This window comes from Monodelphis domestica, chromosome 1 (assembly GCF_027887165.1).
Source record: "Monodelphis domestica isolate mMonDom1 chromosome 1, mMonDom1.pri, whole genome shotgun sequence".
Taxonomy (NCBI): domain Eukaryota; kingdom Metazoa; phylum Chordata; class Mammalia; order Didelphimorphia; family Didelphidae; genus Monodelphis; species Monodelphis domestica.
This window is the reverse complement of record NC_077227.1, coordinates 377,382,676-377,408,694: the sequence shown is the minus strand read 5'-3', so window position 1 is coordinate 377,408,694 and position 26,019 is coordinate 377,382,676. Positions and strand designations below refer to the sequence as shown.

General features: G+C 34.3%; 1 protein-coding gene across 4 annotated transcripts in view; it reads right to left on the bottom strand.

Annotated features, from left to right (window-relative positions):
• Positions 1-26,019, bottom strand: part of RANBP17 (RAN binding protein 17) — a 379,980-nt gene that overhangs the window by 92,773 nt on the left and 261,188 nt on the right. For all 4 annotated transcript variants that reach the window (XM_001370363.4, XM_056811572.1, XM_007474002.3 and 1 more), the window contains 4 exons: positions 21,273-21,346; positions 20,053-20,133; positions 8,223-8,286; positions 8,026-8,134 (listed from right to left, as the gene is read on the bottom strand). In XM_001370363.4, the coding sequence (XP_001370400.1) occupies positions 8,026-8,134; positions 8,223-8,286; positions 20,053-20,133; positions 21,273-21,346 (328 nt within the window). The remainder of the gene's footprint in view (positions 1-8,025; positions 8,135-8,222; positions 8,287-20,052; positions 20,134-21,272; positions 21,347-26,019) is intronic.

Genomic DNA, 26,019 nt, shown 5'->3' with positions numbered 1-26,019 from the left:
GTTAGTATAAGATATTATATGTATGTACATATGAAAAGTGTACAAAATAAAATCCTCCCTGATTCCAGTGCATGACGATTAACTTTAAAGGGATTTCCAGAAATAATAGGATTGAAAGCACTTTTAAGAATATAGACTCTTTATTGTTAAATCATTTTAAATTATGTTGCTTTCAGGCTAGTCAACTTCAATTTGGAAGAAAATTAAAATTCAAGAAACATTTACTGAGTATCTTCTATGTGAAAGAGACTAAGCTATAATCTAGTAGGGGAGAAATAAATGTGTATTTGAATATTTACAATATAAAGTTGCATATGATACATGTCACACAAATTGGTATTTTATTATAGACTATATTGTTCTCTGTTTCATGTGTATTTTGACTTGCTTTCCACAAAAGACTATAAGTTTAAGGGGGCAGAGATCCTGAATTCAAAACTTCACTGTCCAATACTGCTATCAGATGTTCAATGAATGAAGTGTCAAACTCATGGACCACAAAACTCCAAAGTTCTTAAGAAGATTAAAATGCAATTGGGAAACATTTAACAAAATATATAATATAACATAGATAATATTCATTTGTGATTTTCTATTTGAGTTCAATATTTCTTGGTTGTAACCAATAACTACTCATGTGCTAGAGGTCAATTTCTAGATTGGTATGTGGTTTCCTCTACCCATTTGTTCAAGGTTTGCTACAGTTCTACTTTGCATCTTTGAGATTAAATTAGTTTAGAATGTTATGTTTCCTTTTGTTTTCAGATATTTTTGTTATTCCTAAGTCTGAGGGAAGAAATCAGAATCGGCTCCAATTGTTAGATTTTCATTTCTAAATGGATTCCACCAGTGATGTAACTTCAGATATAATGCTATTATGACTAGCTATAAAATGTCCTTGGTCATTGGGAAAAGGGTATGGATGGAAATGCATAAGATGTCACCAACAGTCATATCATGGCCTCCAAGCATGCTTAGAGAAGATGTAGACAAATACTGTGATCCTATTATGGTCACTAGAACTAGAGCTTTGGGCACTGACTCCTAATAAGGTTATAGGGCTTGCTTAAGACATCATGTGTATAATTTGAATCTGTTACCTTAAAAACTACGATCCTCAGCAAAACTACTATCCTCTGCAAAATTACGATTCCCAGCCCCCTACTCTCTTCTTGTAGTTACATGCTGACGTAGACAGGAGAAAAATTCAATGGGGTTCCATCTCTCAGCCTTTTTTTTCTTCCTGTTGTGGATTTGGTGGAGCAGGCTTTTTGAACGGGTAGAAAAAACTTAGTCACGTCATTCTATTTTGTCAGATAATGAACTTTATAAAATTAATTTAAATCCTGCACATGGGATGGAGCCTAAAATGTGTTTGTTCTAACATAAAAAGTTTTGAATGAAGATTGAGAAATCCTTTGGGATTTGGGTAGGGAGATTGTTGGCCAGTTTGGTGAAGTAGAAGGATCAAGCTGGAGTAGGGAGAAAACATAAAAGGTAGTAGAAATGCTAGTCCATTCAAGGTTGTTGGCTATGAAAGGGAGAGAAGTCATTGGCCTTAGAAATGGTAGTTAACCTTCCTAGAAAGACAGTTTGGTGAAGTGGAAGTAGGGCTGATCTTCAAGTCAGAAGAGACCTAGATTTGAGTCTGGCCTCTGACGGAATAGCTGAACAAATTGTGATAAATGATTGTAATGGACTACTATTGTGCCATAAGAAATGACAAATATGATGATCATAAAAAAACTTAGATAGACATATTAGTGATGCAAAATGAAGAGAGAAGAACCGGAAGAAAGTTGTACACAGTAACAGCAACAAAGCATGAAGATCAGCTGTGAATGGCTTAACCATTATCAGCATTGCAAAGATCTAGGACCTCTCCAAGTCTCATGATAAAAAAGACTATCCACCACTATCAAAGGAAATGATGAGATCTTAATGCAGATTGAAGCATATCATTTTTCATTTTATTTCCTCCATGATTTTTTCTCTAGTGTAAGTGATATGTGTCTTCTTTTATAATATGACGAACATGGAAATGTATATTGTATAATAACACATGTACAACCTAGAGCACATTTTCTACCATCTTGGGGAAAGGGAGAGTGGTGGAAGGGAGAGATCATGTATCATAAAATATCAGAAAATGATTATTGAAAATTATACCAATATAATCTAGAAAAAACATTAACAATGATAATGCATGTAGAACACTCTTAACTTTCAATGTTGTATGAAAAGCAGTTACTGTTCTCTTCTAATGATCACGTGCTGCTGGAAAGAACAAGTTTCATTTTTGGTTTCAAGAAAACTTTCATTTGAAGAGAAATAAGTATTCTTTTTAAGGTTTAGTTTAGATCTATGTGATTTATCACTCTGGGCTCTCCAATTAGGTTAGGTTTAAAAGCTTTAGTTGATGAAGATCTAACAGGAATATATTAATAGTGAGAAACGAGTGTTTAGTTCAGAACCATTCTTAGTATCTTTTAATATTCATTTCAGCATCCATCAAAGATTTCCGGTACATCTTTGTGATGTGATGTGTGGGTTCTAGTTGGCTTTGAAGAAAATCAGAAGGCAAGATGGTAGACAGGTTCTGGTAAGTTAGAGCAGTGCAGGGCACTGAAAGAACTAAAGGCTCCTCACTCTAAGGTCTTCATGTAGTGTATGTTGCACAGTGCCTCACACATGGTGGGTGCTTAATAAATATTTCCTCATTCATGGAAGTGCATCTAGAGCACTGGTGGATAAAAAGATTTCTAATCATACCACAGGAGGCAGAAATTTCCTCTGGATTTAGTATGTCATAGTGGGGGAAAAAAAAAGAGTACAGGACTTGGGATTCAAAAATTTGGCTTCAAGTCCTAGCTATGCTATTTACTCATTAGGAAGTGATGCTGATATTAACAAAAAAATGTCACCAACAAAACCTTAAAAATAAATGAAATGAGGATAATATTTATAATTCCTGTGGCAGAATGGCATTGTAGAAAATATTTTGAAAAACTGCATGAATATATAAATGTAAGTTGATATTTTTTCCTATCATTATCATTATTTTGTATGCAATTGAGAATGTACTATGGCACATGATTATTTAAAACAGGGGTCTGTGAACTTTTAAAAATATTTTGATAACTACATTTTAATATAATTGCCTTTATTTAAAATCCTACATATTTTATTTTAAACACATAATAACATGATTTTGAGGAGGGGGTCCATGGACTTTACTAGACTGCACAAATATGGCTGAGAACATTTGCTGTAAAGGCTGAGTTAAAAGAGCAAGGAAAGTTTTGTCTATAATATTTGTATCTGGGATTTTCCAGTTGCTAGAGTAGAGAAAGTTGCAATTTGATATAATAATCAAAAAAGTTTATTTTTATACCCATTTTGCAGATGTGAATAATATTCTAAATTATCTCCTGAGAAACTGATCACTGGAATTTGACTGGAATGTAATTTAATGCATTTAACTGGAAATGTTAGGATCCAAAGTTGTTTCAATTTCTGGGAGAAAAGTTGTCAATGAACACCTTTGCTGCTTAAACTTCTTTTCAAAAGTGTAGCCCTAAAAGTGCCATCCCCAAAGTTTCTTATTCCCTTGAGCACAGTGAGCTCTTTACCCTTAAAACCAGGTAAGTTATTAAATCTGGATCTCAACTTAATGGGCTACCTTATGCCTACAGGGCCAGCTAATTAGTCTTAATTATCTCATTATACATTCTAAGTATCTCCAGCTGTTTCTCTACCTCTCCCCCTTACACTGTTTATTTTCCAGACAGTCTCAGTCAATTGATGGACACAGGTGAGAAGTCTACATTGAGTCTTCATAGCTATTGACTTCATTTACTATTGTTGACCAGGATTATTTTTTGCTGAATTTTGTAGAAATAGTTAGGGACCTCCAGAGGTTCTTTATCTTTTACTCATGGGGTGAGGGGGAACTAAAGGGAAAACCTATTACTTTAGAGCACCATTTGGTATTAGTTGGCATAAAAATAAAGTCTCAAATTATATTGGACTCATACTTACCCATTTGTACATTTGAGAGTACGGCTGTGGCATTCCTATAGGTGTTAAATGGCAATGAGGAATCTTCTATAACTTCATCATCTTGAAAGTCTGGTTTTCCCTCTTGCCACCCTCCTAACCCCGCCCCCTCCAAAAAAAGGATCAATTAAAAACACACACACACACACACACACACAGGACAATAGTTGTACTACAGTGAAATAAAAAAAGAAGTTTGTTAACAATCAAGAAAAAAGAAGAACATGGAGAAACACTGGGACAAAAGAGAGAAGTAGCTTAAAAAATGGAAACTTTCTCTACTTTCTTCACTAGTACTTATTACTTTGCAATATATACCAAGGTCACCTAATCCTACATCTTCTATAAACATAAACTAGAAAGAATACCAAGTATCAATTACTAGTAACAAAAACATGAATACATTGCCAAAACACAAAATAGAAATATCACTAGCCACACAAAGGATGTAATTTTAACAAAAAAGAAAGAATACTGTTTTGTCTTTTTCCAAAATTAACAACTGCAGAGAATTTTATTTGCTGTGGAAAACACTAGTCCTACCAGTTCTAAACATGTGTTCACCATATGATTATTCAGATTCAAAGTGCAATCACATAATGTCCAAGTGATAAAAAGAATTCACAACTGGTACAGCCTTAATTCACAATCAGTACTATTAGGTTCTCCATAAGGAAGAAGAGCCTCCTTGTAGCTATTTTCATTTTTCTGTTTGCCAACTCAATTCACCCTTGTTCATATTAAACTAAAAAGAATGTTTCTATCACATTGAAGGGTTTTATACTGAACAGCACCCTAGAGATTCTTCATTGACTGGCTTGGGTAATACTATCTTTCCTTTAGTTTATTAGTTTGACAAAGTTAATTTAAAAACAATCTAGGGAACCTGAAGTGATTCCGGCAAGGGTGCATAGATCTGCCTGTGGGTTTGGTCGCCCTGCTTGGTTTGCATATACGGAGTCTCCAGAGAAACTGTTTGGCTTCCTAACTGAACAATATCTTAGTACAGAAAAGGAATAAAAATGGAAATTGTTGAAAATAGACAAATTTTCCAAACTCTGAAAAGGGAAAATATCTTGATGACACATGGTAGCAAGAGTATTGATAATTCTGCTCTTTACACAAGTGGGTAGTTCTTTTAGTTTAGCCAAGGACCAATTTGATAAAAATTGTACAATTCTTTATTGCCAAAAAAACCCATTTTCATTAGAAATATAACCTGGGGCACATCAAGTCTAATTAAATTCATAGAAAGTACAAATTGTTGAATAAAAACCAAATGCATTTCAAAGTAAATACCAATTAATATGATGCACAATTTCTTTCTCCTTTTCTAATCACTCCAGTGAGCATGGCTTAGACACAAAAGATATTCTATTTTTCCAAATTCAATTAAAACTTATTTTCTTTTTAATCCAAGAGTCCCATCTATCAATTAGCTAATGGGTCAGGCAAAAATTAAATAAATAAGGTAAATCAGTGATATGATATGAAAGGGCCACCTAGCTACTTTTTTCTTTTAATTTATGAAGGCTTTTTGTGATCTACTCATTTCAATGAATATTTTGATGCTTCAACTTGTCCTGTTCAACATAGTTATTCATCCTGAATAGGAATAAAGTTTCCATTCAAGAGGGTTACTTAAAGGAGTAGGATCAGCTGTTTCTTATTCACTATTACTATTTAAATAAAATTGTAGTCATATTGCATTGCTTAGTAATGTAGAAAGTAGTTACAAATTCACCTCAGTAGATTTCATTTCACAAAAAATGTGTTTTGTAATGAGTTCAGAGCAACAAACAGTTGAACATTCAAATGACTTGGGGAAACAACTCAGTATTCATTCCCTCTTTGAGAGGCCTTTTGTCAAAGCTGTACTATTTTGGATGTTGGCAGATATAGGTGGTACCAACGGCCATAATGAAGGTATGATTATGTTGCCCCTTGACTGTGTTTGGTGATTATTCTGAACAGCAGTGGCAACTTTGGGCCTTAATGCATACCTAACGAAAGGGAGGAGTTCTCACAATATCCATTAGGAATCAAAAATGCAACTTCATATTTATAAAAGTAAACATTAATAGCATTAGCACCTCACATTTGGATAACACTTTATTGTTTACACACTTACACATTTTCCCATTTGATCCTTGAACAGCTCTGTAAGGGATGTAGAGGGCAGAGATTATTTACCTTTTCTAGGTAAGGAAATTAATTAGCAGAAAGTTGAAGTGAGTTGCCCAAACTCATGTAAGTAGCAAAAACTCAAAACCATATCTTTTATTTCTAGTGTAGTGTTAAGAGAACTAGATTTGCAGTCAGAAAACTTAGACTTGAGTCTCCACCCTGCCACTTACTCTTATGTTACTCCAGAGAAGTCACTTGCCCTCTACAGGCCTCAGTTTCTTCCCATATAGAATGAAGAAGTTGGGCTAGATGCTCTAATATTCCTTCTTACTCTAAAATCCTATGGTTCCAAGGTCTTTGCAAGAATAAAATGTTTGTGATAAAAAAAGAAGATGCTGATCAAACTGGCAGAGATTAAAGTAAGATTTTCTTTTTATTATAATGTAAGCTCAGTGAGGGTAGGGACCATCTTATGGTTCTTGGTATCCAGCAGGGGGTCTAGCTCGGCCCCTTATCCATCACTTGTGCCTATTTATGGTGAAGATTATGAAGAATGACAAAGAATATGGGGCTGCTCTGTTCTCCCCGGATACCCCAGCCCCCAGAAGCCAGGAACTGAGGCCAGTGTGGGGGTGCCAAGCTGTCACTCAGTCAGATGTTCTATTGCCAAGGGGGACCAGATGATCAGGTTTTGCATGCCTGGTTTACACTCTTCAAATATTTATAGACAATTCTCTTTGCCTCCAGCCTTAGTTGTCACTTAGCCAAGTTATACATACATAGTTCTTTTAATCTTTCCTTAGAAATCAATTCCATTCAGCTCCTTAATCATTCTGGATGCTTTTCTCTAAACTTTCTGCAGTTTGTCTTTCTTATAATTTATTCCATTGAATCACAGTGAAACATTTTTTGTGCAGAAGCTTCACTGCCTATAGGAGTGGCTTTGTCATGTTTCCATTACAAGGAACAATGCCTTTACATCTATAGCACAAAGTTCTTCATCATTATTTTAGTATTATCACATTAAAATGTTCATATTTAAGTTGATAGATCAATCAATACATTGACATGGAAAGGAAGAACTAATTCCCATCATCTGCATTGTTGTTTAATGGAAAGAGCCCTGGACTGCGAGTTAAAAGGACCCAGGTTCTGATCTTAGCTCTGGAGTCTTGGGCCAATCCCTCCCCTCTCATGGTGTGATTCTGTGTCTGTCAAATGACGGTACTGGATTAGTTGATATTTTGGTTCTTCAGGCTGTGGAATTTTGAGAATCTCAGTCATAAATGGTAAATTCACCGACCTGCTCCTCTGATTCAGCAAAAACTATACAAGTTTAATTCAAGTTGCTACCTCTGAGTGAGTGGAAAAGTTCTGAACTTTGGTTTTCTTCCTATCTATCAGCTTCTCTTGTTAGTTCCAAAGTCCTAGTTATAGGGGCTGATGTGAGAGGTAAATGAAAAGACTTTTGGAGGGGATAAACATAAGCTGCCTTTTGAAGGCCTTTCTTCTGGAATTGATATTAGCAAATAAAAGTCCAAAATTTCAGGAATTCCTAGAAATGGCCTAGGCTAGCAAAAACTACCACGTGAAACATTATACCATAGGACAATAAATTGTGAATTTGAAGGGAGATGAAATGTCATCTGTTTCAAGTCCCTTATTTTTCAGATGAGGAAGCTAAGGTCAGAGAATTAAAGCAACTTGATTAAAGACATAAAGGAAGTAAGTAGCAGAATGTCTGCATGGCTGAGTGTTCTATTAATGTATATTTTGATTTCTAATTTCAAATCAAACCCTCTTATTCCTTTATTATCAAGCGGATATTAGTAACCTTACCTAGATCAACCATGAGGAGGCGGGTAAGAGCTGTGTAGAATGTTGTTCGACATCTGAGGTCACTGAGACTGTAGCCCTCACTCACACCCAGAAAAGGGAAGTGCTCACTCTAACAAAAAAAAAATGGCATCCAGAGTTAAAATGCTTCATCAGTCTATAAAGAACACTGAAATGACTGATGAGAGAACAAGACTTACAGTATGGTTTTGAAGCATGAATTTCACAGCTTCTATTTTCACCAGTTTTTTTAAAAGAATATAAGTAATAAAAAGTTAAGGATTTTTTTTTTGGGGGGGGGAAGAATGTGATTTTATAAGCATGTAACCCAAGCATTATTTAAGAATACTTTTTTTCTTATGAAGGATAAACATTAATCTTAAAAAAGCACACAGTATAGAAATGTCTTTTACTGTCAGAAATAATCCATTATTAACCAGTGCAATTACTTTTCATATCTTATATATAATTCTAGCCACGAAAAAGAAGAATGAATTTTATAATTAAGATAAGAATTCTCTTAGTATTAAAGTCTTGATGGTAGAAAATTAAAACTGACCCCTTTTAAATTTTGGATGTTACTTTAGACTTTCTTTTTACTTAATGTGATTTCATCATAAAATAATTATCAATGAGCCATAATGGAGGAAAAAAATTACTCAATTCAAAGAAGCAATGAGTTCTGCCAGAAGAATTATAAGAAAATCCTTTTCAGAAGGGGGATCAGAAAGTTCTCCAGAGAGCTCAGTATATGACATGTCATCTAGTGATAAAGTAGTTTGGTGTTTCTGGACCACTGTGCTTTGAGCACTAAAAGTAGAGGAATAAGGGGCCAGAAAGACAATAGAAAGGGGTCTCTGACCCTGAACTTTAGTGGGCTAATCACGAACTCTTAAATTCATCTATAATTGACTCAATATTTTGCTTTTATCTCTTAAAAATACTTCAAATTTTGTTTCTGTCTAATTTCTACAAGAGAATTTACTTGTTACACCTTTAATATACTCCCAAGCTCTTTTTTTCTGCTTGCTGCATTTTTCCTACCTTTCTCTGCAGAGGGGAAAAAAGATATATTAAGTTTTATACCTTTGAAACTTGGTTCAAGACATTTTCCAGACTTGGTCTACCTGGTTCCATTCATTTCCCAAAGGTTCATCTTCCAGTTCTTCCATACTCTCCCACAAGTTATATTCCTAGAATAATAGCATGTTTGAAACTAAAAGGGACCCCATAATTCATCTAGTATAACATTTATCTCAATAACAATTTCCCCTTAGGAGAATCTCTTTCCTTCTACATTTTCCCAAATAATGAACAAATATGGTCATATCCCTCTATTCACATTTCAGACATGTATGAAGTGGTGCAGTAAACTAATCAATCAACAATCACTTATTGATGGCTTACTGTGTGCCAAGTCCTGAGGTTACAAAGAAAAAGCAAAAAATGACCATGAGGAGCTTACATTTGAATGAATGAAGGTACTCAGCAATCAGTAGATTTTACTTCTATTTCTGACTCTGTCAATAACTAACTCAGTGATCCTGAGTAAATTCTTAGCCTCTACAAACTTCAGTTTTCCCATCTGTAAAATGGGGAAGACAATCCCTGCTAATCTATCTTACTCAGAAGGTTTTTATGTGGCTCAAAGGAAATAATGGATGTGAAAATGCTTTTTTCAAAGTGTTAAGGGCCTTATAAAGATATGAAATTATTGTTATTCTTGTAGCTGTCTGTAGTATTTATAATTTGTCTCATCTCATCCATTAGCTTATACACTTAGAGGTCAGGTATACACTTATACTAATTTCACACAGAACAAAGTTCTGTTCATAGTGAGTGCTTGATAAAGAAGGTCTACTGACTGACTGACAGGCTGATGGAAGCAGAAGCAGTGCTGATAAGTTGAAAGTCTTTCATTGCCTACACAGCATAGTAACTGGGTGACTTCACAGTGCCATTCATTGAATGGAAGAACTGCCACTCAAACTTCATTTGGCTAACATGGGAAAGAATCAATAAACTAAGAAATATCTTAAGTAATTACCATATACAAATTTTCTTGCAGTTGCAAAGTTAAAAGTGACAGGGTCGTTGGGAAATAAGAATGTTGCCATTAATAGGAATCTTCCTGTCAGTGCTGTTAATAAACAGCAAGTCATGTTTTGACAATAGAATATTTATGGTAGCAATAAAAAGAACATTCACAGGAAGAATCTAATCTGCCAAAGACACATTTGTTGCAAAACTGCATCTGTGCACTTTGTACCAAGGCCAGCCTTAGTGCCTTTTAATTACATTCTGAAGAAAAAAATAATTAAGAATGCATTTTTTTCATTTTGCCAATAAATAATAATAAAACAGGTTCATATGCATAAATACTATAACTTTATATTTCCCAGGAACCCAAGACTGGCCGATGGCCATAAAAGGAAGGTGTACTGAATCAAAGCAAACAAATTATACAAGAAGAAAACGAAAGAGAGGCAAGACATATATTCTTCACTTTTAACTCATTCTTCTCTGGGTAACCTGGGCTCAGAGAATTTCCTTCAGTCAGTCAACCAATCAGTCAATAAGCATTTATTAAGAATTTACTATATGCCAGGTACTGGCTGCTGAGGATACAATGAAAAAAACAACAACCCAGTCTCTGCCCTTAAGGAGCTTACAATCTAATGGGGGGAGACAACACACAAAAAAGAGCTAGAAAGGAGAAAGAGGTACCTTGCATTAGTATTAGGTCACTGGTGAACTAAAAAGGAGAAAAAGGCTCATAAAGAAGAACTCAATTACATTTGCTGTATCACTGAGTGGGGATCCTCCTTCCAGTAACTGTCAGTTGGGCCACATTCCCCTAGGTGGTCAGCTTCTAAGGAAAATAGTTTACTGCCAGACTCATATTCTAGGAGAAAAAGCTTTCTAACCTTTTGCTGCAGGGAAAGATTTACTAAGAGGAGACATATGAAGGTTCTAACCCGACTTCCAGCTCCATGGATAAATTTGGCTTCAGAGTATAGACAGGCATCATGAAACTGGAATTCTACAGTAAAACTGCTAGGAGGTTTCTTTTTCTATGCATTGGATATAATAAAAAAAAACCCAGGGAAGAAATGCAAAGGCTGGAGGTGAGAGAGAAAGATGTTGGAGGAAAAATGGAGGAATCTTATACCAAGATGAATAATATGAAAATAAGTATTGATGACAGAATAATAACTCACATTTATATAGCTGTGATCTTTAAAAATCACTTCTTGATAATAATCTGTGAGATAAGTGATACATGTATTATCATCTCCATTTTACTAAATGGGCTGAGAATGTGTTGATCCCTTAATGTAATGGAAGGGCATACTGTTCAACAGAGCCTAGAAAACTTCTCAGGGAGTAAAAGAGTAAAATAAGTAATAAGTTAATATGTACTGAACAGATTATAATGATGGAATAGTTAAAGGAGAATGTTTAAAATATACACAGAGGGGTGGAGCCCAGGTGATGGAATAGCAGCATGAAGTATGGTATAACTTTTAACATTTCTAGAAAATGTACCAGACCAAATCCTGATCAAGAAATTCAAGAAAAAAATCACAGTGAATTTTAAAATTTATCTTATGTTGACATAAAGAGCAAGATAGGGAGGTCTGCAGGATGCTGCAGTGGACTATTCCAGGGCAGGGAATGGTTGCATATCAGCCCAAGGGTTCCCAGATCCAGCACAGAGAGACCTAAAGTTGAAGAGGTGCAAACTAGGAGCTTTGTAACTGTGCCACAGATCTAGGGTAGATTGAGAAAAGAAGTTTCAGAGTCAGGAGTGGTTGCAGGTTGTGCACTGACCAAAGAGCCAGTTCAGAAGCAGGCTGCAACTGTGTGGCTCAGATCCCAGGAGAAAAGATGGGTCCCAATTCCAGCCTCCAGTATAATCTGAATCCTATAGTATAACCAAGGAAGGAAGTCCAGAACAAAGGGCAACATGTAGTTATGTTACTTTGAGCCTTCAGAGCTTTCTAATTGGCTGACAATGGCTGAGTCCAGCAGCAGCCTAGTGGAATTACAAAGTAGGGCAAAGCCCTACAGGTATATTGCTCAGAACCAAACCTAGGTCAAGAACTTGCAAAGCTCAGATCAGCAGGGCAAAAATTAGAAATTTCTCTGCATCAGACCCCTTTCAGAACATGGAAAACTTGCAGGTCCTGAGTCTGAGTTGTCTCTAAGATCTTAGACTAAAACAATACTCAGTACCACAAGAAATCAGCCTGAGGACCAGCCCAGACACTCCAACCAGAGATAAGCAGAGTCTAGCCCTGAATCAAGTCCAAAAGCAGGAGATATGCCAAAAAGATGAGCAAAAGAAGTCAACCAAAGAAACTATTTTGATGTCGAGGATGCTCAAGACACAAACTGAGAAGAGAATGACTCCAACATACATACAAACAAAATCTTAAAGGAAAACACAGTTTGGACAAATTTTTATCCAGACTTCCTGGAACAGATTAAAATAAGAATTTAAAATATTTGGACTACTTGACCATGACCAGAGGAAAAAAGGAGACTAGACAACACATTTCCAGACATCTTAAAAGACACCTGTCCATATCTTTTAGAACAAGAAGGCAAAGTAGAATAGGAGCTGATTATTTCCTGAGAGTGAAATGCAAAATTGAAAACTTTCAGAAATATTAAAGCCAAATTCCAATGTATCAAGGTCAAAGAGAAAATACTGCAAGCAATCAGAAAGAAAAGAATTGAAGAACCAGGAAGCCACATTGGGCTTATACAAAGTTTAGTAGCCATCAATGAAAAGGAGTGGAGATTTCAGAATGCAGCATATTTGGAAATGGCCAATGTGGAAATTTGGTTACTTGATTCTACATTTTTTTAGAAGAGTTTTGTATTTCTTTTTTTTTCCTAAGTTGGGTGGGAGAGAGAGAAGGTGAATTTTTGCTGATTGAAAAAAATTAACTAAAAAAAAATAGGTTGTTAAGTAGCAGAGTAGATTGAGTGCTGAACCTAACAGTCAGGAAGACCTGAGTTCAAATCTGAATTCAAATGCTTACTAGCTTTGTGATGCCAGGCAAATTGCATAACCTCTGTCTGCATCAGTTTCCTCATCTATAAAAATGAAGATCATAATAACACTGACTTTTCAGGGTGAAAGCGAAATCTGATATTTTAAGTTGCTATATAAATCTTAAAGTGTTATATAAATGTTAGCTTTTATATACACATTTATGGATAATTTTTTGAGGACAAGATTATACCTTTATATAAAATAACCTTTTTTACTTAAAGAAATGGGGTCAATTTGCTCCTAGGCCTTAGACAATGCACAATATACTTCGCCAGGATCAATCCACATGGGAGCTTGGTAAGCTTGTATCTGGGTATCAGTTAATGGAAGGACTAAACTCCTCCCACTTGAGCACATGCAGATCTTGTTTCTTGTCAGCTTATTTTGTTGTGAGGATAAGTTTTTTAATTGGTTACTGGGCTGGAAATGAGTACAGAACAAGTTTGGAGCACATCTTTCTTTCTCTTCCCTGAAAGCAAACCAGGCCAGAACTACTGCTACCTTCCAGGTTGGGGTAGGGTATTGGGTAATTTCTGTCCCCTGGCCTCCATGGGACTGTGAATGCAAGGTGCCTTCGGTTTATTCTTTACTGACAGTAGGTAAAAGAATATTGGAGATGGAATGGCCCAGCTAACTTCAAAGGTCAGAAAAGTCATCAAAGAGCTCCCCGACAACTGGAGTTGATAGCAGTGGCAAGAGAGAGTTCTAATGGACTACCCTAAGGAGTGACCTCCTTGGCACAGAGCAGCAGAGAACCACTCTGGTATCTGAGATATTGAATCTTATAAACACTTTTCCATTGGCTGCAAAATATCCATAAGTGAATTTGGTGGGGACTTTGTGAAGGGAAGAATTCCAGTGCCATGAAATAACTATCTTGATTGAAGATCAGGAGAAGGAATGTTTTACATCAACCACTTTAAATCTGAGTCTACCCATTCCAGGGACTGGCTGAGTAGAAGTATCTCAGGGTTTGGGGAGATGCTGATATATTTCAGTCACTGCTTTTCCTTCTCCAGAAATATCTTCATAAAAACCCAATTAGTTAATATTGAGAAGATGTTAACTGGTCAAGTAGTCTTTATTGCTTTATTGGGAAATCCTGAATGAGGATCTTCCCCACAATAAGAACCACATCTAGGTTATTCCTAGAACTTGGTAGGTAGAAAGAGCAGCTAATATCTGGGGATGCAACTTGCTGGTCCGAGTAGGGTCAGAAGAGTGAGTCCAGAGCCTGTGCTACATCTATACAAGCAAATTTGTTATCAAGACAATGATTTGCCATTATCAGATCAAACTGAATGGACATATAAGCAGGAAATCAGAAAACAAGGATGTCTTTTACTCAGAATTTTAACTCACTGGAAATTGTGATTTGATGCAAAGAGTTAGTGTATCAACCAGACTAAGAGCAACATGCATGCATATATACTAGTTGAAGAATATTGATAAAATAATGAATTTATTAATGTGTGCAAATTCAAGATCAGAAATTTTATAAAAAGTGATTGTAGACTTTTGCAAAAGGAAGTGACATAATGGAAATCAGATCTAAAAGACAGTCCTTACCATGTAGGAGGATTCTAAGTAAGAAGGGAAATGAGAGACAAATGCTGTGAATGAATGAGTGGTAGAAATTGGCTGAAGAAGAGTCAAACGATGGGGCTGAAAGAGTTAGGAATCAAAGATGGCTTCTATCTAACATTCTCAACTAGAAAAAAAAAGAGGATTTGCAGGATTGTATTTATCATAGACAGACAAAACCAGGAAATAAAAAGTAGGGATATATGAACCATTCTTGGGAGAGAAATATCAACATTTGGCCAACTGAAGGACCTGTGCTGAGATAATTTTCACAAATGAAGAAGGTACATCAGTAAAACCAAGTCTGCTGATAATGCTGACTTCCATGTGGTGAAATTCTGAACTAATGGATAAACTGCAGGAAGATCTCATAAAGCTGTATGTGGGCAAGATGAAGAGTGGTAGATTATCTTCAATGTGGACAAACGTAATACATCAAGGTAAAAACAAGATGGGTTATGCTTATAAAATCACAGACTGCTTTATGTTGTAGCCCAAGAAAATAAGTTTAGAATGATGGTTGATTTTCCTTCAAAGATATCATACCATTCAACTGCTGTGCCCCTTTAAAAGGTGAAGAAAATGTTTTGATTCATTAAGGGAAGCAACAGCTTAAAAAATACCTTACTTTTGCCTAAATAATGAAACTAGAATAGCATGTTGCTCTAATTCTTTTACTTTAAAACCAAATAAAGCTGAATAAGGTCTAGGAAAAGACATGCAAAGTGATCAAGATAACAGTTTTCACAAGGATAAATAAAAGATATTCTTTAATGTGTTAAGAAAAAGTCAGTGAGAGAAGATATGACTATAGCTTATAACAACACAAATTGTCAAGGTTAACACAGTGTTATTGGCCAAATTACAACATAATAGAACTCAGTGATATTCCTTGAAAATTGAAAGGAAATAAGAGGATTTTTTTTGGAATAGAGTATAATAGAGATAGAAATATAAATGGATTTAAGAAAGGCTTAGATAAATACATTTAGGGATGAATGAGTCCTTTTAGAATTTATTAAAAGGACATTAGGAATGTTTCTCTGATATTCTTAGCCTTGGAGGATAAATCAATGGCAGGCTACTACAATACTCTATAATAAAATTCTCAGGTGTCATTGAATCAGAAAAATAGGATACTTGAACTACATGTCTGACCATGTATAATATCTCTTATCTTATTAGGAATGTGAATTTTGATGAGCACACTATGAAAAAAAAGTTCAATTGTTTGTCTTTAAAAAAAAAACCAAACCATGAGCACAGGAGAGAAAAACCGAAATGATCAGAAATTTAGATGATTTTTTTTTCCTTTTCCTCTTTCTTCTGTATTTAAATGAATAAGTTTATTCTAACATCTCATGTTACTAGGTTTCAACTCCCCAAAATGAATTCCTGTGTTAATCCCTGGAACAATCATGGAGATGATTCCCAGGGTAGGTAAGATAATTTTTCAAAGAGGTGGAATCTAGTGATATTAACTGGTGTGTCATAGAGAGGAAGCTTCATAGTGACACCTCACAAAGATGCTCTTTGTATTAGTATATCTGATATATGCAAGTCAAACATTTGGCTCCATAAAATCAGTTTAGAAAATGGAAAGAACAGAAAAAACCCAATTCAGATGTATGATAAATACTATATAATAAATAAGGTATATAAATGTAATACTTTCTTTTCACCTCTTGCTGGACTTTAAAGATATTATAACTTGACCAATTTGGAGAGTTGTATATTTAGCAAAAAGGAGCCCTAGGGTGAAATATGACTGGATAGCCACAGCTACAGTCTATGGAATTCTGAGGTAGCAACATCACAGATGTAATTATTCAGGGATATTATTTTGTTGTCACTGCAAAAGTCAATTCAACTATTTTCAAAGTAGAAAAAAAACCCAGATGGGAGTAGCAATAAACATGTAAGTGTGTTTGGGGAACATAACTTTCTGTGTTAAGCTGTATAACCCAATGAGATTCTTAATGAGTTACCTTAAAGCAATTGTGCCTCATGCTGATAGATTTCCTAAGGGGGGGGGAGCTGCCTTTTGTATTATCAACACCTAAAGGACAGATCAAAGACCAGAAAATTGAAACAAGAAGACTAATTGTATATACCAGCAGTCCTTAACCGTTTTTGAATTGTGGATCCTTTTGGCAGTCTAGAAGCCTTTCGACTGTTTCAGAATATTTTTAATGCCTAAAACAAAATACATAGGATTATACAGGAAATCAATTATACTGAAATATGATGATCAGAATATTAAAAAACCATCAAAGTTCAGGGACTTCAAGTTAAGAACTCCTGGAGTATGAAATAATATGCAGATTAAAGCTAATTCAGAAGCATGTAAAAATGACAAGAGTAGAAGCAACTCAAAATATCTGAAACAATCGAGATTGTGAGCGATAAAATTTAAGACTTCATTTTAGTCTTCACCATAAGCCATATACCCTTTTGAAGAGGTCACAATTGGGAGGGGGGCTGTTTTTCATTTATCATTTATTTATTATTATATCTTTTAAGGTAGCAATGTTTTTAACATTAGTATTTATTTATTAATATAATCTAATTAATAATGGCCTATAGCTGGTGGTTTCTACCTTAGTGCATTTTTAAAACTGTTAAACAAGGCCATATTTTTATAACCCAGATAGTTGTTTATTGCTCTAAAAATAACACAATTAGGATTAAAAACACATTAAAGTAAAGATAATGATTGGAATTACTAAACATGCATTAGGGAAAACCATGACCATACTGATATAGCTGCACCAGTCACATATTCCATTATGTAAATGAATTCAAAGATATTTCATGACTGATCAGCTGGAAGCGACATAATGATTTATAATTCAAATAACTGAGCATTGAAATCAAATTGAACTAATATATATTTCTAAATATGCAAACCTGAAATAATTGTTAAAATAACGTAAAACAATGCACACTAGGCAAAATAATTTATATCCCTTTGTTAAAGATGTTATAGTTTCTTTTAACTTTTATACTGTAAGTTTTCTAGAATTATATTAAAAAAACTTTTAGAAAAATGGTCAAAAGCACTAAACATTTTATAAATAAGAGGCTACATTTTCTAAACCAATACATAAGGGGTTGAGTTACATAATAGAAAAATGATCTAAATTGTAGATATGAGTGAATGGACAATTGCTAAAAACAATATGCAAGTTAAATGAATACAACTTTTAAAATTAAAACTTAATTGCCTTAGCATAGGATAAATTCAATCCATAAGTAATGCTTTATAAAATATCTATTTCTTTCTAAAAAATTTGTGTATAAAATATTTTAAAAAACGAGTTCATTGTGAAAAGGCCGAAGTTTGAAAACCCACTAAGTACTTATAAACCACTTCATATGTTAGAAATAAAAAGTATTTCAGTATCATTATTAAAAAAAAACAACTATTGCATGAGTTTTTTTATAAGAAAAAAATACATATCTTTAAAAGCCAAAATGACCACAGAAATTGGGTTGTACATCACTTTCTAGTAAAAAAGAAAAACAGCTTCGACAGGTGTAATTTATCATTTTTCTGATTTAATACCAAAGAAATATATTAAAATAATAAAAAGAATCCTGAAATCCTCAAAATTTGTAGTGATAAATAGCCCTCCCTGTCTTTATTGCATTATACCTACTAACAGAAATATTGCATGGTGGATTTTGCCAGACAAGGACGATTATTTTCCAATAAAAAGTTGCATATTAAATTCCAGCACAAAAGTGGGTGTCTAATACTTTGGAAATCTTTTATGGTTTGCCAAGGAACACAATTTTAAACTTAACTAATACAAACATATTACTGAAGTGAACCTATGTTAAAGGTTTTTCCATCCAACTCCAACTATTGCTGGCAGAAGCCACTATTTTCAGAATGTTATGCTGAAATTAAAATATCAACTAATACTGAATACTTAACAAGACTAATGTTTTTCTTTTCTTTTACATTTCTCATGGCTGATATGCAAAGCAATTTAGAGATGTTTATCTCACATGTGGATCATGACCACATCAGTAAAATATAAACCAACAAAATATCTGATTCTTAATTTAGAAAACAAAATATTAGAGACATTTGTACATTTGACATATACTGTGATATCTCCTATTTATAAAAATTCTGGGTTGCTTTTATGATGGTTTGAATTTCTAAATCATATAATAAAGCTTACAATTTGATCCCTTCTTTTCATTATCCATGTTTTCTTCATCCAGTGCTCATGTTTCCTTAAAATAGACAAAGTGATAATCCTGAAGAATACTCAATTGTTCTTGTTTCTATGACTATGGTGCAATATTTAAAAACTGATATTTAAAAAATAAAGTCCTAATTTCTTCAAAAAACAAACAAACCCCAAAGAGCATCTTGACATATTAGAAAGAATCATATATCAGTTACTTAGTTTATTGTGCATGTATTTACTTGTACAAAAGAAGCTTTCAAAGGAAATCCTATATTAGGCAGCATGTTAAGGATCAGAAGGTATGGATTTAACTCTTACCCTCTATCCCAGACTACCAGTGTGATTTTGGTGAATTGTTTAACTTCCCTGGGCCTCAGTTTCCTTATCTGTAAAATGAAGGGTTTGGACTAGAGAGATGTTCTTTAGGGTCCCTTTAAAGTCTAGACCTATGATGCTGCAATCTTGGCATTTCTCTGCTCTTTGTGCTACTTGTCGACTGGGGACTACAGGATCTAGGACTAGAGGCAGAGGACCTCGGTTTGAATCTAGATGTGCCATCTTGGACAAGTCACTTCTCTCTGGACCTCAGTGCCTCATATGTACTAAAATGATACAGTAGAACTAGATGCTTTCTAAGTTCTCTTTTGTAACTAACTCTATGCATTATGATCCTGCAATTCCACAAACAAAGGAAGTAATCTATGCATCAATTTACCTTGCAAGGATGCACTAACAATATTTTTTCTACCCTGTATTAGTTTCCTCTGTGTGTGTGTATAAATGCATTATTTCCTTTATAAGAAAAAACTCCTTAGTGGCAGGGGCTATGTTACTTTTCATTTTTCATTCTATTTCTAACATTGAGTTGTGTCTTGTACATATGACGTACTTAATAAATGTTTGTTGATTGAGTAAATGGTCTCATAATATTAAGAGTCATAGTTTTAGATTTGGAAGGTACTTTATAAGTTATCTAGTCCAAATCCTTTCTGAAGTAAGGATATCTTATACAGCAAGATCGACTAGCTTCCACTGAAAACCTTCAGGGGTGGGGAACTTAGTGCCACCCAAAGCTGCCATTTGGAAGGCTTAACAGTGATAATAATGGTGCTCTATATTATATCTCATGCTGTAGTTTATACTCTACCAGATACACAGCAAAAAGGATATCCAACAGAAAGATCATTTAGGAATTGCAGAGTTCTTGCTATCACAGACTCACTTTTCCCCCAGAATTTAAGATTTATAACACTAAAAGAAAAAAGAAAAATAAAGTGACATGTTTTATTTTTCTTTGGGATAAATCAATATGTATATGTGTATATATTTTAGATAAATTAAATTAAGAAGTTATATTATTATCAACACATTACCTCTTGCAAAATAAAAAACTGTCCGCCCAAATGTTTTGAATGTTTTACACTCCATTCTTCTTCAGTAACATTTAAAATGTCTATTGTCTTATCATGTACATAGTGCTACAAGTACTGGATAATAATTTTTATAAGTTGATTTCTGTAAATTCCATAGATGTCTCAGTTTTTAATAGAGGAAATTAGATTTGCATAGACAATAAATCCATTAGGGTGAAATAAAACATTAAAGGATTTACAATAAGCTCAGTTCCACGTTTCAAAGTTTTGGAAACCATTTTATATATAGCTACAAACCTTTTTTCTCATGAATGTAAAATTTTTAGACATTCTCTAAGGCAAAACCATGGGAAAAGCAAGGGAAGTTAGATCTATCATTAGATTCATTCTAAAATGATAAAGGGTTCTATGAACTTGTCCCTTCAGGAACAGAGGGAAAGAAGAATTCTGATGTTTCCCACTTTTCTTCTTCCCATATGCAGGATTATTTCTGATGGGTTTCTAGTTGAGGACTTGGATAATTTCTTTTCTACTATTTTGAATTTTTGGGTAAAAAATTAAAATGCATCAAACTGAGAGGTCACTTGCATTTCAAATAGTAAGGTACATTTCATATACTTTAAAGAGTTGGAAGGGAACTAGTTTGTCTGATACCCTTCCTTTTACAGAGGAAGAAACCAAGGCTCAGAAAGGTGAAGGGTCTTTTCCAAGGTCATAAAAGCTATGGAATGGCATTGATTTGATTAGAACTTCTAGACTGATGTGCTCTTGCTTGTGTATAATATCATCTCTTAATATATGGGTTATCTGACAAATTAAGGTCTTCTATATCATTTTCATGTTTAAGATATATAAAAATGACCCAAGTCATAGACTATTGCGCTCATATAAAAACAATAATGGGAATATTCTAGTCATTAAAACAGTTTTAGTTATAATATCAAGATTTGTTAAAGTAGTCACACTTAAAATAGAATGAAGGATAAAGTTTTTGAAAATATCAAAATATTAACTCACATTTTTGTCATGAATGTTTCTAGAACATGGTTGTCATCTGTTATTCCCAAGACTTCTGACATTCGGACATATACCTATATGGAAACATTTCTATAATTACAAGGGGTGGCATCAGAAAATATTTTAAAAACATATAAGTAAGAGGAATTGATTCAAATTAAAATCTATTTTTCATTCTAAAAATCATACCAGAGGAAGCATAACAACTAGTGAAAGCTTGGCCTTTCTGGGGAGATGGAGAATTCCATGTTCCTTCAATCTTTCATTCCTTAGGACATTTTTACTTAGTAAAGTACTTACCCTTTTCTGTCTATGACTTGTGCTATAGTTAGTCTGGGTTGGGAAAGACAAAACAAATACAAAATGATAATAACAAAAATCCAACTAAACATCTATGTAAAAAATGACTAAAAATGTTCAGAAGGTGGTAAACCATTTCAAGAAGTTCTCCCCTCTAATCCTATGTTCTTCTAAATAGAGATTTGCCTTATTTGCTCTGCTGAAACTGAAGTTCTAAAACCCAGGGTCCCTCTTATGAAAACACCTGGGGCCTTCAAACTCAACTTCATTTTGGGGAAAGTGAGCTGAAGGAACTTGAGGCATAGCTCATGGTTTTCACAATCTAAACCGTGCCAAGACTTTCTAAACATATCCCTATGGCTCACACCCCAAGTGGGAGAATTCCACAGATGGCCAATGGAATGCTCTCTGTAAGGCTGGCAGAGCTAAAGAGGTGGGCTAACACCTCCACATGCTCTGACATTTTGGTGTGATTCCAGGTTATCCTATGTTAATCTAGGCCACTGCCAGACACCAGCTCTATGGGTGATTTCTTGCCTGTGATTTGATCCCCTCTGACTGTTTATTTGTTGCCTCAATTTCTCTTGGTCTGTTCTTTCATATGGCATGGTTATTTAGCCTATGTTTTCCCTACCTTCTGTTGCTCATATGGAAACATCAACCTAATGCATTTCCACAGGTCATAAGAGTAGCATAAAAGTCATGGGGCACCACAAATCACCCAGAGTTATGGAGTGATACAGGGGAGGTCAAGCTGTTCATTGCAGAAATCTCACAATGGGGTTTTAAACAGAATTCAAACCAAAGAGTCTCCTCTTCCAGGGTTTTGAAACTAAGTTTCCTTTGTCCAGATGGTTCCTACAGCCTGGAAGAGTGAGTCAGAGAGAAAGAAAAAGTAGTATTTATATATTTTTGCCCTTTAAACTAGCCTTTAAACCACTGTGAGGAGCTTTCTCTACTCCCTTAACTATTTTTGGCCTACCTTTCTACACTGACTTCTCTGAAAGAAAATTCTAACTATGAAACTCTATTTTTACAAATGTGCAAGATCTTTAGGTTGCGCACTACATTCAACAATATCGAGAGCCACTCATTGCTGGCCCTTAATGAGAGGAAGCTTAAAAAAGTCACTACTTGTGGAAATGGCCAAGGGATTAAAAAAAAAGAAAAAAAGAAAAAAGCTCTCTTTTTTCCCATTTCCTCACAATGGTGCTTCTGTGAATGGGGCTGGGGCTACTGTTTTATGAAAGCAACACAGTTTAAAAGCCAGTAACTTTTAGTATGTTCTATAAACTTTCACTACACATTCAACCCTGGCCAACTATCTCAAAAACAGTATTGCACAGTCACATAAGAGAAGCTGGCTCAAAGAGCTCTGTGCAAGTTCATCCTAGTTCTAACTCATAGCAAATGGCCTCTTTTTGGTGGACCACTGGCATTATTCTTGAATACTGGCCCTAATACTAAAAAACCTAATTTCTGACAAAGCAGCTTCTCACAAGAATGTAACTATCAAGGATCCATGACACTATACATTACTACTTTCCCTTGGATTTCTAGGCCTGAACAACTTCAACACTTCAAGATTTTATCAACTTACAAATCAAGAAAGCAAATTAATTTATAAGAAAAATATATAATCTTCAATGAGGTTAACATGAAATCCATCCCAATTATTTACAGTGGGCAGCTTAGGGACACAGTAGATAGTGTGAGTGCCAGGTAGAAAGAAAGATTCATCTTCCTAAGTTCAAACATAGTCTCAAACACTTCTTACTTGTGTCATCCTGAACAAGTATTTAACCCCGTTTGCCTCAGTTCCTCATTTGTAAAATGAGCTAGAGAAAGAAATGGCAAGTTACTTCAGTATCTTTGCCAAGAAACCCCAAATGGGGTCACTAAAGTTCAGATAGGACTGAAATAACTGAACAATAACAAAAATATGGTTTAAGATATGACAGGGAAAAGTCTTTGCTTTTCTTTTTCATGATGTCTTGGATATTCTTGACCATTTGGGGCTTCTATATACTTTTCAGTTATTTTATTTAATCTTTGAAGCACCCATTGGTATTGCAATAAATTTGTAAACCAATTTAAGCAGAATTGAACTATACTGGTAAAACTTAGCTACACATACTCAATCTCCTCACTTATTTATGCTTCTTTTCTCACTAGAAATATGCTGATTATTTTTTGTGGGTTTATTTTATATTCCATTACTTTACCAAAATTATTATATTAGAAATTTTCCCCTTAATTTCTTGTTTCCTAAATATAATTTGCAAATTGATATATTTTAACTTTGTTGTGAATATTTTCTAATTTCTCTTTTTTCCTTATTGTTCTGGCTAGCATTTCTAAAAATATTTTGAATAATAAGAGTGAAGATGGAAATCTGGCTTTAAACTTAATGGCTTTGAAAGTCTCTGATTTTCTATTATGTGTAATGCTAGTTTAAAATAAATACTCAAGGGAAAAAATACTACCCACCCATGCTTTCTAATATTTTTAGCATGAAGAAACATGTTTTATCTGTGCCTATGATAAAGTAATTTGATTTTTAATGAATTTTATTATTAAATAAGATGATCATATTGTTATTTTAATGATAAACCACTGCTGAATTTTAGGCATGAAGCTTAATGGATCACAGGAATACATTTTGAATTATTATATTCTAAATGCTAGAATTGTTTTAGTATTTTTTCCTTGCTAGTTTTTTTTTTTAGTATTTTGTTTTAGTATTTTCATATAGAAATTCATGAATAATACTGTCCTCTGTTTCTCTTTCTTCACCTTATTATTAGGTCACATTTGTTCCATAAAAAGAGGAAGAATGCTATCTTTCTCTATGCTTGCAAATAATATTATATTATAGAGACTATTAAGTCTTCAAATGGTTGATATTCAATATTAATTCATTCAACCAATTAATTAAATAAAGTTCAAGGAACACATAGGTACTGAGAAGGATCCAGAGATAAATAGGATATGGTTCCTGCCCTCAAGAAACTTATAATTTAGTAAAAAAATTATGATTTGGTTACCTTTTTACTTTAATGTTCAGATAGCACATTTTTATTTTAATCAATATAATTATAGTGTGAGATTTAAAATTAATGTGCAATAACTAAGTATTATATTTTAAAAGTTTTATTAATAATAACTTGAAATAAAAAGCTAGAGTAAAACCTACCTAACTCAGCTCTTTTCATGAGAGAAAAAAGGAAGAGGGAAAAGTTACAGTCAACTTAAAACAAATCACGCAAATGTGAGGACACAGGAAAAGGGAAAAGGATTCTAGGTAATACAGAAAGGAATTTTGGGTAATGTAGTTTTTAGGGGTTCAAGAATTTCCAACTATACAATAGTCAATAATATCAGTCTTTAAAAAGTATTATGTTTCTCTCTCTCTCTCTCTCTCTCTCTCTCTCTCTCTCTCTCTCTCAAAACCCTTACCTTTGTCAAAATATTGGTTCTATATATTGGTTCCAAGACAGAAGAGTAGTAAGGGCTAGGCAATGGGGATTAAGTGACTTGCCCAGGGTCACACAGCTGGGAAGTATCTGAGGTCAAATTTGAACCCAGGACCTCCTATCTCTAGGCCTGGCTATCAATCCACTGAGCTAACCTGCTGCCCCCACTATTCTCTTTTTTGATGATAAGACTATATAGGAAAAACTTTTCTTGTCATTTCTCTGGTAGGTAACAGAGAGGAAAGAATAAGCTACAAAAAGCTTTGTACTGCAATAGTGCTCCACTGTCACAACACTTTCTTACTGCATCAGATTTTATCCGATAAAATAATGGAAAAATATTCAACACTGCCACACAGCAGAGCTTTAATTCACAGTTATCTTTGTAACCTATACTCTTCCTTTTATCATCCATTAGCTTGGATTCTCATCATCCCATCTAGAACCAGTCAACACTTTGGTCCCTGGGGATTTCTCTCAACTACTAGGATCTGACAGTCAAGCTTCAGTACTAAATAGGATCATTACCTCTTAAATCTACTTATCTGATCCACTGAATAGTAAATTGAAAAGCTCATTAACAGCAACAATCTGATTTGTTTTCACGTGTGACAGGGTCATTTAAAATCAATGTATGACTAGAGAGGTTCTTTTAAAAGACTCACACACTTCCAAGGCACCCTATAATTCATGAAGCATACAGATAATATGAAAATGTCCACAAACATTTGAAATTTAATGATGTCTCAGATAAAACCATCATAGAATAATTCAGGGTTGGAGAGTAATTTGTTCAGGAAATAAATATCTAATATATGGATGTAATCAGTTCCCTCAAGGAGTTCTAAGATTTTCTATTATAGAGAATGTGTCAAAAAGAGACTTTTCTAAAGTCCATATACTATTAAAAGGCTATTTCAATTTCAAACCAACAACTGAACAAGCATTTATTAAGTAACTGTGATACACAA